This window comes from Melozone crissalis, unplaced genomic scaffold (assembly GCF_028551555.1).
Source record: "Melozone crissalis strain CALT ecotype California unplaced genomic scaffold, PUWL_Pcris_2 ptg000247l_1, whole genome shotgun sequence".
In the NCBI taxonomy this organism is placed as follows: domain Eukaryota; kingdom Metazoa; phylum Chordata; class Aves; order Passeriformes; family Passerellidae; genus Melozone; species Melozone crissalis.
Window position 1 is genome coordinate 818,006 of NW_026536006.1, and position 15,471 is coordinate 833,476.

General features: G+C 46.2%; 2 protein-coding genes across 2 annotated transcripts in view; both read right to left on the reverse strand.

The window, feature by feature from the left end:
• The window catches only part of GOLGA7 (golgin A7), a 270,030-nt gene that overhangs the window by 143,834 nt on the left and 110,725 nt on the right, over positions 1-15,471 (reverse strand). The window lies entirely within an intron of this gene.
• On the reverse strand, positions 7,551-8,143 carry TCIM (transcriptional and immune response regulator). The gene has a single exon (XM_054294373.1). The coding sequence runs from the start codon at positions 8,132-8,134 to the stop codon at positions 7,814-7,816; it is 321 nt and encodes a 106-aa protein (XP_054150348.1). The 5' UTR covers positions 8,135-8,143; the 3' UTR covers positions 7,551-7,813.

Below are 15,471 nucleotides of genomic sequence, written 5' to 3' on the forward strand. Positions count from 1 at the left end.
CAATAAAGGGAGAAGCCATGGGGCATTCCCTTGGGGTCTCTCCAAGTTCTGGAGGACCAGCCTCCCTTTTTATCCCAATTTCCAGCCACATTTCCCTTCTCTCTTTCCCCATCTCTGAGGTACTTGAGAGGTTCAGACTTCCCAGAACACCTGATCCCAAAGATTTCCCTCTAATGCGTAATCCTCCCTTTCAATTTTTAATTCTTACTGAATTTAGGGGTTTTTCCCCATTTCTGAGGTACTTGAGAGGTTCAGACCTCCCCAATACACCTCATCCCAAAGACTCCCGTCTGATGTATAACCCTCCCTTTTAATTTTTAATTCTTATGGAATGTCAGGTTTTTTCTTTCTCATTGTTTCTTTCATCTTTCAATGTCTAATTTCATTTACCAGCAAACCTAAAGTTTATTTGTAAAAGCAAATATCTTTTCCCATTCATCAATCAGTGGAATCCTTCTCATGGTTTCTTTTATCTCCCAGTGCTGGCTTTATCTCCCAGTGCTGGTTTTATCTCCCAGCAGACCCACAGCTTGTTTGGAAACACAAATCCACCATTCCTCTCCCTGCCATGGGTGCAGCTCCCCAGGAATAAGGGGCTTTTTCAGGGCTGTGTATTAAGATTCTGGTCATGGCCCAGCTTTTGGTTTTTAGCAGAGATAAATGGCAACTGTGCCATCTCCTGTTGCCTGCAGTATTTTAGAGGCTTTTTGTCTCATAAATAGCCTTGTCTTGACACTGGAGCATCATTTTGCTGCACGTGAGGCGTTTGAGCTTTGAAACCCCAGCCCAGCTCTTTTCTGTGAAAACCACACGAACACATCCACAAATCTCACTCTTTACAGCTTGTCACTCACACTTAACCTGCTTTAGAGCAGAGGTTTCCCTTGGCAGCTGCAGATGAAATATGCTTCACCTGTGACTGTTTTCAGAAGCACGAGGCACCTGGTGCCAGGGGCACGCAGGCTGTTGGTGTGAAAAACGCCAATCGCTTGTTTTTAAAATTTTAAAAGCTTAATAGTAATAAAATGGTTATAAAAATAGTAATACAATTAGAGTAATAATAATTTAGACAATTTGAATTAGGACAATATGAGACAAAGAGTTACGGACGTCTGGGTAGCTTTTTCTGGGCAGCACGAGCCCGATAAAGGACAAATGTTAACAGAGGATTAACCCTTAAAAATAATAACCTCTTGCATATTCATACACCTCATACATGATGCATAAATTCCATTCAAACACAGGATTCTGTCTGGTCAGTGTCAGCTTCTCCCTCTGAATCCTGACAGCGCCTTCAAGGTGGGAAGAAGTTAATTTCTTCTGATAATGGAGCAATAAATTCTCTTTCTCTGAAAGATTCAGGTGTCCTGTGGCTGCTATCTTGCTGTGAGTCCTTTCTTTAAAAAAAGCATCCTACATAGCATTGTTTCTATTTTAACATTTTGTTATAACCTAAAACTATATTTAACACACTACTTAAGAGAATTAACACAGCATCACTTTCTAACACAACACATATAATATTCATTGGAATATTTGTGAAAAGCCAACCATAAAATAGGCATTTTTTCACATTTGCCAAGCAGAGCCTGTCCCTCTGGGTGCAGCAGGGCAGGAGCTCAGCTCAGCAGTTAATTTTTAACCTGCCTGTTGCTCCATGGTGTAGGGGAAGCTGCCAGGGAGGTGTTGCTGTTGACTGGAGCACACAAACACGGCCAAGCGAGGGCTTGGCTTTGGACTCTGCTCCTGCTCTGTGTGCTGGATTGCAGCAGGCACTGGAGGTCACAGAACTGGCTGTTCAGACTCTGGGAACATCCTCATCTGCTCCTGAACACTCTGCTCAGGTTGAGCCGGGCTGCTGACTCGTTCCAACCCCATCTTTTCATCTTTGGAGGGATGGGGATGGGTGTTTGTCACTATAGGACACGAAATAACACAAGGCACACACCGCTGTTCTCAAGGTAAAAAAGGGAAGTTTATTTTCTGACTCTAACATTTATAGATTTCCAAAAGTGACAGCGGATTGGAGGGTGAAAGTGTCACCTCTCCAATGGCACCAGACAAACCAACAGTCTATCAAACTTCTCCTCCATAAAAGAATGCAAAACTATAAGTTATTTACAGAAAGTGTGTGAGAAAGTTCATTACAAGAATGTATACATCAGAAGGCTTAAAAAATCTTAAAAAATCAGGGCAGCAGGTGTTTGATGAGGGGACAGAGGGTGGGACCTCTGTGTGGTCTGCTGTCACTGACACCCCCTTTGCTCTGGGCTTTCTCTTTCCAGCACTGTAGCCCCACATTTCTCTTCACAGAAAAAATCCAAGGCACAATTCCTCCCAAGAATATTCCTGGGTTTTGCATTCTCTGAACCTCAGAGAAAGGAAAAACAATTCTTATAATTTGCTGTGCCTGTTTGTGCCAAAGTAGAATGCAATATGGAGATGGTTTCCCCACAGTGATGGTGCTCTGTTTCCTTGGCCTGTCAGGGCCAGGTGTGTAGCCCCACATTTCTCTTCACAGAGAAAAGCAAGGCACAATTCTTCCCAAGAATATTCTTATCTCATTTGCTGTGATTGTGTTGTGCAAAAGTAGAATGCAATATGGAGATTGTTCACCCAAAGTGATGGAGTTTTGTTTCCTTGCCCTGTCAGGACCAAGTGTGTCAGGATTGTTGGGTGACACTCGTGTGATTCTGGGCAGTTGTGTGCAGGTTTGAGTGCTTGGCAGATTCAGTTTTAGATGTATAGAATAATATAATAAAGTAATTAATGAGCCTTCTGATAAGATGGAGTCAGATGCATCATTCTCTCTCTCCTCCTTGGGATTGCCTGCAAACTCAATACAGCAGCTTGCGTTGCTCTCCACCTTCCCCAGTGTGTTTAGCCAGAGGTTCTGCCAAAAGTCTTCTCCTTGGTTTGTGTCCTGCCTTTCTGTGGCTTCTCCCCACCATCAGTGCTGGTGGGGAACCACCAGCACCCTCCCAGCACGGCTGCTAGACCAGCTGGATAAAATTAGCTGTTCCTCCGCACGTTCCTCAGGATGCTGGGCCAGGGGACACCCAGTACAGCCAGCCTGACTCATGGAGAAGAATTAATGGAAACGCCCGGCTCCTGCAGGGAGGAAATTCCTCCAACAGCCTTTTCCTCTGTTTGTTGTGCTGGAGGCTGACAATGGGCTCTGCCCCTGGCCCTGCAGGCGCCAGGAGCTCAGGAAGGGCTGCTGACAGTGACAGTGGCAGCGACAGCACCGCCCTGACCTGCCCTCCCACACCTCCCCAACCCAAACTAATCTCTGCCATCCTCCCAGAACCCAGGGCATCCCTCTGGCTGCCTCTGAAAGGCTGTTTCAGCTTGTCAAAGTGTATTTTTACAAGTAAAAAAGTTGAAACTGGACATACCACTGGACCAATCCACACTCAAAAAAGTCTCGTGCTTCTTTCCCTTCTGTATTTAAATTAGAATTCAAAAACTAGTGCTCTTCAGCTGTCTAGTTGTTTGTAATTGGCTATATTATAGTATATATTGTTATATATACTATAACAATAGTATAGCTATAATAAGCTATAATATATAGTATATATATTATATACAATATAATATATATTATATATATACTATATAAGCCATAATACATAGTATATATAGTATATATAGTATATATACTATATGTATACAATATAATATATATATATAATATACTATATATTATACAAGCTATAATATATAGTATATATTGTACTGTGCATGCAGGAGTTCACCGAAAAATTAAGGAATCTCCCAACATATTTGGAGACATCTATTCTCAATTTATTTATTTTAATCAAACTGCAAGAATGAGTAATTAACATTAAAATGGCTTCTTCCATACATTTACTGAATTGAGAATGCTTGAAATGTGAACTGTTTGCTCAGACACCTTGGCACAAAGCCCAAGACCCCTGTGCCTTTGATTTTGACCCATGGAAAAAATTGCCAAGCTTATATGAGGATTTACAAGCCAGGAAAGTTTAAGTAGAATGATAGTGAATTTATCACGGGGTGAAAAATAGGTTTTTGGAATTTTTAGAATGGGGTTTGAGGTCCCAAGATGGAGGAATTTGGGCGTGCCTTGTCCTTTTTCCCTCTTCTTCTTGGCCTCCATCTTCTGGGTGATGTTGGCATTTTTAAATTGGTTTAGAGGAGAGGCTCACTGTCTAACATAGGTGATAGGTATTGGGAAGTAATTGTAAATATTGTACACGTAGTTTTTAGTATAAAAAGATAATTCCACCCTGAGGGCATCAGTGTGCCTCTGTCTGACCAGCTGAATGGACCTCAGCAGGCCAGAGAAAGAATTTCATAAATAAGAAATAATAAACAACCTTGAGAATGAGAATAAAATAGTTCTGACTCCTTCTTCAACTGCTGGGCTGGGAAAAGAGATTTTCTAACACATCTCGGGGTCACTGTGAGCAGCAGAAATTCTGAGACTCCCACACCTCTCAAACCCCAATTAATCTCTGGTATCCCCATGTGCAATATAGTTTCAACCAAAACATTAGGCTGTGATTCTAAAAATGAAGTTAAACCTTTCTTACCTGCCCAGGGGAGGTTAAACCAGTGAGAACTGCTAATTCTTGCAGTGTAGGCAAGGGCCCTGGGATGGTTGGACATTTGTACCTCAAACTCTTTTTGGCTCATGTTCCATGAAAATTCATTGCAGGTTTTGTTGAGCCTTTTGAGTAAGGCACATTCCTGGAGCACAAACCTGCCAAAGCAGCAGACAGGCTACAACAAAGGAAAAGTGCCTTTTTTCACTGTAAATATCCAATAAACACATAACTTCTTAGTAAGTGGCCTTTATTTATCAGGGATACCACTCAGGCTAATGATCTCAGAGTAATGAGACAAGAGGGACTATAAAATCCCCAAGTCAGTCGATGTTATGAATCATGTTATGCAAATCTTGTGAACAGGACTGTCTGGGCAATCCCAGGACGTGCCAGCAGCAACCACTTCAGAGGGTGTGGATTTCACTGTGCCACAAGCTTGGCTTCTGCCAGATTTGCTTCTTTCTTTCAAGGAAAGGCTGGTGGCAAATGCTGCCCAGGGCATTGGTAACAAAGGGGAGCTGGGTTTGGTTTTGGGGACACAAAGGGTGACAAGGCTTTGCCAAATCCAGCATTGGGTTGGGTTTGGTTTGGTTTTGGGGACCCAGAGAGTGACAAGGCTCTGCCAAATCCAGCATTGGCCCTGGCTGGGTTGGGTTTTGAGGGCCCAGAGAGTGACAAAGCTCTGCCAAATCCAGCACTGAGTTTGGTTTTGGGGCCCAGAGAGTGACAAGGCTCTGCCAAATCCAGCATTGGCCCTGGCTGGGTTTGGATTTAGGGCCCAGAGAGTGACAAGGCTCTGCCAAATCCAGCATTGGCTGGGTTTGGTTCTGGGGGCCTAGAGAGTCTCAAGGTTCTCCCAAATCCAAAATTAGCCCTGGCTGGGTTTGGTTTTGGGAGTACAGAGAGTGACAAAGCTCTGCCAAATCCAGCATTGGCTGAGTTTGGTTTTGGGGACCCAGAGAGTGACAAGGTCCTGCTAAATCCAGCACTGGCCCTGGCTGGGTTTGGTTTTGGGGCCCAGAGAGTGACAAAGCTCTGCCAAATCCAACATTGGCTGGGTTTGGTTTTGGGGACCCAGAGAGTGACAAGGCTGTGATAAATCCAGTGCTGGGTTTGGTTTTGGGGGCCTAGAGAGTGACAAGGCTCTGACAAATCCAATATTGGCCCTGGGTATGGATTTAGAGGCCCAGGGAATGACAAGGGCCTGCAAATCCAGCACTGGTCTTCCTGGGAGGAAAAATCACCATGCATCCCACTCCACTTATAAATAATTATAATTGCCCATTCTATTAGGTGACTTAAAAGATTATTTCCAGTCTCCCTGACTTATTGGCAATTTGGAGTTGTTACTGTAGGCAAAAAAACCCAAAAACCCTGTAGCTGGGCTATTGCTCTTGCAAGCTGCTTTATCTTTGTTGCTCTAAGCAGAGTCATGGGAATGTTTTTATCTAAACCATCAGGTTATTAGAGGACAGACTTATAAATAACCAGTCTTTGCTATTTTTAAGTACTTTCAGCATCGTCTATCATGATAGTACAGCACAACCTGCAGAAAAACAGCCCAGTTCTGCTGCCAAAGCTTTGTAACTTATTGCTGTTTCTTTGGGGGATGAGGAGCCAAGCCCAGGTTTTCTCTGCTCTGCAGAAATGCCAAAGGCTGATGAGCCATGCTCCTGAACCATCATTTTCTACACCTTTCCTCAACACAGAAGGTGTTATTCTGCTTTATTACAGAGGGGAAAGTGACGCTGGAGTTGATTAGAAATAAATTTGGTGAGGCAAATTACATGGTTGCCATGGCAATTGTGGGCCAAGCTGGTGCTGGCAGGTGGGATGGGAGAGCCAGGGACTGCTCCACATCCTGAGGATGGGCTGCCAAAGCCATACCTGGGGAATCAGGGAGAGCTGCAGGTAGTCTGCTCCTAAACCAGGCCTCTATGAAATAATAAAAACAGTTTAACCCCACCACTCCAGGAGAACTGAGCATTTCAGACAAGGTAATTTAGATTTACTTCATAATTTATTAGTTTTCACATCGCTGTATGCAATAAATTATAGCAAATATAATATTAACATTGTCATAAAATATTGCCATGAAGTAAGTACTCATCTAATAGTGGCTGTCGCCTACACAGAGAAGAACTGTAGTGATTATATTTAGATTTTTAGTGTTAGTGGTAAGTGAACATAATATTAAGGAACTTCACAGTAAATTCAGGGAAATCTGTCATTATTATTGCTTCTGTGCAAACGACTTTTCCTGCACACACAGAGCTTGGCAAGGAAAGGTACAGCTGTGCAGAGTTAATGCATTTCCGGACGGCTGAACTCACTGCACCACACTGCCTTGGGGGCATTTCACAGATTCTGACCCTGACCAGAAGCTGGGAAGTCTCCAGAGCCCCCCACCACCACAGCAGCAGGGCTCAGGCTGAAGAGCACAAAGTCTGGGAGCACCAAGTCCATCAGGGTGGTGGGGTTCCTCCCAGCTCAGTCCCACGGCTGCCCAGAGGAACAAATCTGCCCCAGCTGGGAGCTGCTCTCTCTCTCTCTCTCTCTCTGAGAGCCTCTGGCCACCAGGCTGCTGGCCACGGTGATGTGCCATGGGCACTGGTCCTGCTGGTCACACCAGAGATGCTGTGGGCACAGATGCTGCTGGTCACACCACAGCTGCTGGCCACACCAGTGTGCCATGGGCACTGGTCCTGCTGGTCACACCAGAGATGCTGTGGGCACCGATGCTGCTGGTCACACCACAGCTGCTGGCCACACCAGTGTGCCATGGGCACTGATCAGGCTGCTGGACACACTGATGTGCTGTAGGCATCGATGCTGCTGGCCACATCAATGTGCCATGGGCACTGATGCTGCTGTGGGCATTGATCAGGTTGCTGGACCCACCAGTGTGCCATGGGCACTGGTCCTGCTGACCACACCAGTCCTGCTGGTCACACCAGTGCTGCTGTGGGCACTGATGCTGCTGTCCACACCAATGTGCCATGGGCACTGGTCCTGCTGGTCACACCAGTGCTGCCATGGGCACTGATGCTGCTGCCCGCAGTGATGCCGCTGTTGGCTCATGGTTTGCAGTGGAGCTGAAGCCCCTGCGTGGACTGTCAGCTCCCCAGGCCCACGGGGCAGCCGAGCATGCCGAGCGTGCTAGGAGCCCTCAAACAGTCCCGTCACAAAGTTCTCCATTCCTGCTCCCTCCGCCAGCCAGCTCAGTGAACTTTGATGGAGTATTTCCGAAACGTCAGGAACTGCAGCAGCTTGTCTTTCCTCCTCTGCTTAAGCGCCATCAGCGCTCTGGTTTTTTCCTCCATGTCCTGGTCGGTGGCGAGGATTATCTTGGCTCTCTCCTCCGCCTTCTTGTCGCCGGAGTTTCTGAAGAGTTTCTGCAGGGACGCCTCGTTGATGCTCTCGAAGATGTTGGCCGCGGCTTTCTTGCGCAGCGCGGTGTCGAAGCGGTACCCATGGAGCGAGGGGCTCACCCGCAGGGATGTGGACATGGCTGCAGTGCTGGAGCTCGTCTTTGCTCTCATGGAAGCTCTGCCGGCTCTGTCCTGCTGCTCTGCTGCCTCCAGGAGTGGTATTTAAAGGCAGGCTGGAGGAAAAGCCGGAGGGCTCCGGTTACAGCGCTGAGATCACGATGATGTCAACAGCCAACAGTCGCAGGCAAAGTTTAACATTTAAGTTGCCAGCTTTGCTGTCGGACGAGATGAAAAGTCCTCTCTGCTGCTGGAAATCTTCTTCTTCTTCTTCTGGAAATGTTGGGGGTTTTTGACCCACCACAGAATAGACTTCTGGAAATGTTTTCCTTCTTCTGGAAGTGTTGGGAGTTCTTGACCCATCGCAGAACAGGCTTCTGGAAATCTTCTGGAAATATTGGGGGTTTTTGTCCATCACAGAACAGGCTTCAGGAAATCTTCTTCTGGAAATTTTGGGAGGTTTTGACCCACTATAGAACAGGCTTCTGGAAATGTTCTTCTTCTTTTGGAAATGTTGGGGTTTTTTGACCCATCACAGAACAGGCTGTGGGACTGAGCCAGCACAGACTAAACTCCAGTGCTGCCCTTGCTGCATGTGAAAAGCACTGTGTGCACAATATATCATATAATAAATGAGTTAAACTCCAGGTGAGAAGTGCTGCAATGCTAGCAAGAGGCTGGAGCCTGTGCAAACAGCAAAGGACTTGGCTCTGTCTCCACTGCCAACGCTGCAAACCTGCTCCTGTCTGGGCATGGGTTCCTTTCTGCTGCTTCCAGCAGAGGTAATTCATCTTTAGCACACACACAGAGCTGCAGTTTCTGACTGACAATGTTGTCCCAGAGGCAGGTGATCCATAAAATCCTCTGAGGTTACTTCCCTGGGTGTTACATCCTCAGCTGCAACATGGCAATGCTCTCAGGGGGAGCAAGAAAATTCAGTTTGCTGCCCTGCTCCTGCCTCCAGTGTCCTTTTGCTTTAATTTCGTGCTCACTAGTGCTGGAAAGAAAACTCACCTCTGCTCCACAAGGCTTTCCATCCCACCCTTGGTCAATGACAAGCCCTTGGGCTGGGAGGACTCTCCCTTAGTCATGCAGGTCAGTTTTGGCTCCTGTAAGGAGCAGGGAGCTGCACTCCATCACCCTTTGGGTCCCTTCTCACTCGAGGGGCACTGTGGGCAGGGCACAGCTGCCAGCAAGGGGCTGCTCTGCCCACCAGGGCTCCTGCTGGCCTCACACACCTGGATTGAGCACAATCCAGCCTGGCCCAGAATAGCTGCAGGTTCTAAAGTCACTTAAGGCCAGGAGCCAGAGATAAGTGTATTTTGGTTAATGTTTTAAAGCAGCCGGATGCTGCAGAGGCTCTGTTTGGTAAACTAGAGGTTTGTTTGCTGTGGCTACTGACCCTGTTACTCATCCTGGCTGAAAGGCTCCAGGAACAGCCTCTGCCCCCATCCCACTCAGACCAGGGGTTTCCCTGTTTTACCAGAGAGCTGTGGAAATTACCTCTGACCACACTGAAAACAGATCCAAGGAAACATCACCCAGCTGCTTTTTATTCCACATTCCCTTTAAAACTTCAGCTCCTTTGGATGGAGGGAAGGGATGTGTCTGAGCCACACACAGGGGATGTGTCTGTGCCTCTCTGGCACTCAGCAGGAGCAGTGAGGAGCTGAGCACACCTGAAGGTTTTGTGTAGATGTTTGTGCTGGCTCAGAATGGAGAAGGGGATTACCTGTGACTTGTTGGTCACCAGGTGAACTGGCATGGGGCATTGAGAAACTGAGGCTCAGAATATCCTGTGATACCTGAGAGATGTAACAGATAGATATGGATGGCATAGATATAGATATATAGATATATAGATATATAGATATATAGATATATAGATATATAGATGTATAGATATATAGATATATAGATGCATAGATATATAGATATATAGACATGTCGATATATAGATATATAGATATATAGATATATAGATGCATAGATATATAGATAAATAGATATATAGACATATAGACATATAGATATATAGATATATATACATATAGATATATAGATATATCGATATATATGCATATGGATATATAGATATAGATGTATAGATGTATAGATATATAGATACATAGACATACAGATATATAGATATATAGATATATAGGTATATAGATATAACAGGGCAGGTTGCTCCTGAGCCCCAGAATGACTGGCAAACCCAGCTCTATCCAGGCTCAGATCAATTCCAGCTGGCCAGAACTTGCCAGGCTTCTTTCCTTAGGACAGGGAGTGGCCTCATTTCAGTGTCTGGCCACTTTCCTACCTGGGACTTGGGACTTGGTGCTGCTGGGCACAGCCTGAAACAGCCCTGAACCCTGCGTGCCCATTTCCTGCCAGGACATGGGTTTCCTCAGTGCTGCCAGGACTTTGCTCTGGCATGAGCTCTCTCTGCACGTGCCATTGCTTCCTGTGGTTCTGTCACTGTGTGAGTTACTTTTTACAAGTTTTTCACAATTCCTTTTGTATTGTGCTGGATGTTCTGTGCTTCAGAGTGTAAACAACAGCTTTGCAAGTCCCTGGGATTCTTCTCCCACCAGCCAGACGTGCACCTTGCCACGAATTGGTGAGGCCAATTCGTCAGCTGCTTGTTCAACATTTGCAGGGCTGATAAATCCACCCTGAAAATAGAACAGTTTTGGTGTGGCTGCCTGGAAAAGATCTCATGGTTTATAGGCTGTGCTAGCATGAAATGTGATGGGGGAGCAGAAGGAAGCAGGGCCACATGTGCTGCCCAACCCTTCCTGCTCAGAAAGGGGGTAAATCTGCCCAAAACACGTGCTTGGATGAAATGCTCAAAGGACAGGACAGATAACACAGTGTCAGGGTACTTGGGGTAAAATTCAGTGCCAGGAGATCAGCCAAGATGTTGTGGGCTGAAGAAAACAAATCCCTTTTTTATCCCCTGGTCAAAAACCAAGAGCTGAGGCAGGTTCACGTGCGCCTTGTTTTCACCACTCCCACTGCACATGGAATCACTCTGCAGGTATTTGCAGAGATGTGGCTGACAGCATAAATTAGCAATATCTGGGGAAGATACAAGCTCAGAAAAGTATCTGCCATGGAAACCGAGACTAAAGCTGATGCTTTAGGAGTAAGACATCAAAAAGCTGCCAAGATCAAGCACGCGTTCCTTGTGAGCTCATCTCACACAGAGCACTAACAAATGTCTTTGCCCCTTCAAGCTTCTCTGCCCACTTTGTATAAATTTAGTTGTGCTTGGCTCTGACAGAGCGATGAAGCATGCCTCGTCTGTTTTTTTCCAGTAATTCTTGTTTATGTGGGTGTTTTAATATTGCTTTCCCAGTAATGCCTAGGAGGAATTATTCATGTGTTGGATTGGAGAGCAACTTCAGAGAAGATGTGATTTCTATCATCGCTCTCCTGCTATTCTTGTGTAATTGCTTTGTGAGATGCAAACGCTCCATTTCACCCGTTAATGGGAGGATTAATTCCCATGCCCACCGTCTGCAGAGAGGCACAGCCACAACTCTACTTGTGCTCTGCTTCTCCTGCCGGTCTGACGGGCTCGGGGTGCTTTGGATGGGGTGGTTTTGCTGCCAGGAAAGCCCCGGGACTGGGCAGGGAGATGGAGGGAGCTGGGGCAGCCACAAACTCCTGCAGAGAGCTGGCTTTGCCTTCTTGTAACCTCCAAAAGCACTCCAAAGAAGGCAATCCGGGATGCCTGGCAGCTCCCTGGGGCATGTTTTGCATACCTTTCCCTCCTCTGGCTGCTGCCAAAGCCTGCACGGTCTGGAGCATCCATTTGGGGTCAGAGGATGCAGCAGCCCCCTTGGAGCATCCGTGCTGCCCTGGCCTTCCCAGGCATGGGGCATTGAGAAACTGAGACTCAGAATATTCTGTGATATGTAACAGATAGATATGGATGATATAGATATAGATATAAATAGATATTATATATATTATATAGATATATAATAGATACTATATCTATTTATATCTATCTATATATCTGTATTATATAGATAGATATAAATATATATAAATAGGTATAGATATAGATATAGATATAGATAGATAGATAGATAGATAGATAGATATAGATGTAGATAAATATTATAGATGTAGATAGATATATATATAACAGATATATATTTATTATTATATAGATATATAATAGATATTATATATATTTATATCTATCTTTATCTATCTATATATCTGTAATATATAGATAGATATAGATAGAAATAGATATAGATATAGATATATAGATATAAATAGATATATATATAGATATAGTTATATATAGATAAAGATGATAGATATAGATAGGTATATAGATCTATAGATATAGATATAGAGATATAGATATAGATATAGATAGATGTAGATAGATATAGAGATAGATAGATAGATAGATAGATAGATAGATACATAGATAGATAGATACATAGATAGATATAGATATAAATATTTGCTTTATCTTCAGGCCATTCATTGAAAACCCAAGAATGGGAAATGTCCAGGAAATCTCCAGCCATCTCTGCTTTTCCCATCCCTTCCCTGGCTTGGATCTCTGGCTCCTGACAGCCTCCACAGCTGCCACCAGCCTGCAGCTGGGGAAGCCCAGCCCTTCTCAGGAGCCAGAAATGCCCCTGGCTGCTGGGAAAGGGCTCTGAGATGGGAAGGTTTCCGAGATGCAGTGCTTGCAGACAGCTGTGGGATGGCTCTAAGGTCAAGGAGGAGCTGCTTCATTGTGTTGCTCTTGGAGTCCAAATTCCTGGGAGGTTGTCAGACACCCAGCTCATGCGAATGGCAGTGCTGCCCTGGCTCCAAGCTGCCCACAGCCTCTCTGCACTGGGACTTGTGTGCCTCTGGGGCTTGTGTGCCACTGCGACCCCACCTGAGATTTCTGTTTGTTTGGCCGTTGCTTGGGTTTTCCTGTGGTTGTTCCATCTTTAATAGAACATCTGGGAACACTTGTGCAAATCTCACGGCAGGACACCGTACCCTTTGCTCAGAAACCCCAAGAGTTTAACTTGGCCATCTGTGCTCCTTGAGACTGCTCCTGTGGTCCCCATTTCAGAGATATGGGACAGGGCAGGTACTTGTCCCCAGTTCAGAGGTTCAGGGTAAGGAGGGTCTTTTAAGGGCACTTCTGTTGCAGTTCAGTTGCTGGGAAGCCCAGATATATCTCAGACAATCCTCACACAGCTCCCTGGCCTGAAAACAGGAAGCACATATTGGTTTTCAGACAACAGAAGGCACGATGGCACAATTAAATTCCATCAGAAAATATTTTAAGAGGGGGAAAAATAAGGAGAATTTTTTCTAAGTAACCCAGTTAAATTCCATCAGAAAATATTTTAATAGGGGAAAAAGAAGGAGAATTTTTTTCTAAGTGAGGGGAATGCAGCCCCAGAAATGTGCAGAGCAGCCCTGTCCTGCTCTGGCCCAGGGAATGGCTGGAGCTGGCTGAGCCAAGCATTGCTCTGTGCAGGGAGACCATATAAGAGTAAAGCCTGTGGTGTTACTGATAATGAATGTCTCCTCATTTCTCATAAATTCCCTGCTAAATGTACGATCACCAAGTTAATAATGCAGTGCAGGGCATGACGGATGGCCAGTTACAGTAAGTAAATCATGTCTGGGAAGAAACAGAAGAGAAACAGAAACTTCTGTCACTTTTACGAGGCAGGACCCCTTGGGAGAAGCCCTGAATGCAGCAAAGCAGAGCTGAGGACACATCTGCTGTGAATGCTGTGGGACTGCAGGGCTTGCTGTGTAAGGAAGCCACAGCTGATTCTCTTGGTGCTTGAGACCTCTGAAATCCATCTTGCAAAGAGAAACTCTGGCTGTGGTGCTCCCCACATGTCATGGGAGATCATTCCTGAAATATGGTGGTGGGTTGCCATCCAGAGCATTGTCACAAAAAGAACAGCCTGGTCTGTGGGGATGCAGGTGAGCAACACCCAGGGGTGTGCAACAGGGAATTTAAGGGGGAAAACTCCATCATGTGCCAGCAGGACCAAACCCATGGGATGGCACTGGCACCATGGCATGGCATCAGTGTCCTGGGACGGCACCAGCACCATGGGATGGCGCCAACCTCATGGGATGGCACCAGTACCATGGAATAGCACCAGTACCATGGAATGGCACCAACTCCCTGGGATGGCACCAATGCTCTGGGATGGCACTGGCACCATGGGATGGCACCAGCACCATGGGATGGCACCAACCCCCTGACATGACACAAGTCCCCTGTGATGGCACCAACACCCTGGGATGGCACCAATGCCCTGGGATGGCACCAGCCCTTCATGTCCCGCTATTCCCCTGGTAGCCAAGGAAAGTGTTTGAATATCCCCGATATTCCATCCCTGTATACACTGATGATTTCAGCACCTTCCTGCCGGCTCAGGAATGAAAGTTTGGACTTTGGAGCACGAACAACCTTTTCTTTCTGTGCCCGGTTTCCTGTTTGATCTTCCTGCAGGTCCCGAGGAGCCGTGGCTGCAGAGGGGCTCAGCAGAGCCGTCTCCAGCTGTCAGACACTTCATTGTCTCTGCCTCGGGGACGGGCCCACGGAAATCCTGCCGTGGGGCAGGGCTGGGGGCTGGCCCGGGTCTGGCCCGGGTCATTGTCACAGCGCCTTGCACACGCTCGGCGCCGCCGTGCCCGCTGCTGGGGCTGGGATCTCTGCCCAGCCCTTCCTGTGCTGCAGGAGAGGTGGCAGACAGGATGTGCCTTGGTGCCTTTGTGCTGCTCTGTTGTGTTGCACTCAATGGTTTTTACGCTGCTCCTCCTTCTGGGGGGCTGCAGTGCCCCCCAAAGCCCCCATGGCCGTTGTACATCAAAGGTGACTCCAACAAAGGGGAGAGAATGATGCATCTGACTCCATCATCAGAAGGCAAATGAATTACTTTATTACATTATACACTTTATTATATACTTTTATTATACTTTATTATCAGACACCCCACGCTGTCTGATGGCCACAATACAGAGGGTAAAGGGAGCTATGGGGAGAACAGAGGACATTAAACTACAATAACATAAGTGTACATCACTAAAGCTTTTCTTGATATTCACACAAGAGTTATCTTTTAATTGAGAGCCAATCATCTCATTATCCATCTAGAACATTAAGGGTGGTCTGGGGTACCCAGGGAGGACTGTGGCTGTGCAGAGGAGATCCTGGGGTAGGCAGGGGACACCAAAGGCTCTGTCTGGGGCCTGGCTGCCCTCTGTGCAATATTTGAAACCCTGCAAGCAGTCCAGGCATGGAAATACTGGCTTTGTGTTGAAAGAGCTGAGCCAGGTCCAAGGTCAGAGGCACAGCCTTGTCGAGCAGTGTTCACTTTTCA

Excerpts from the sequence above, each read along its gene's own strand:
- TCIM (XM_054294373.1), bottom strand. The coding sequence starts at position 8,134 with ATGAGAGCAAAGACGAGCTCCAGCACTGCAGCCATGTCCACATCCCTG.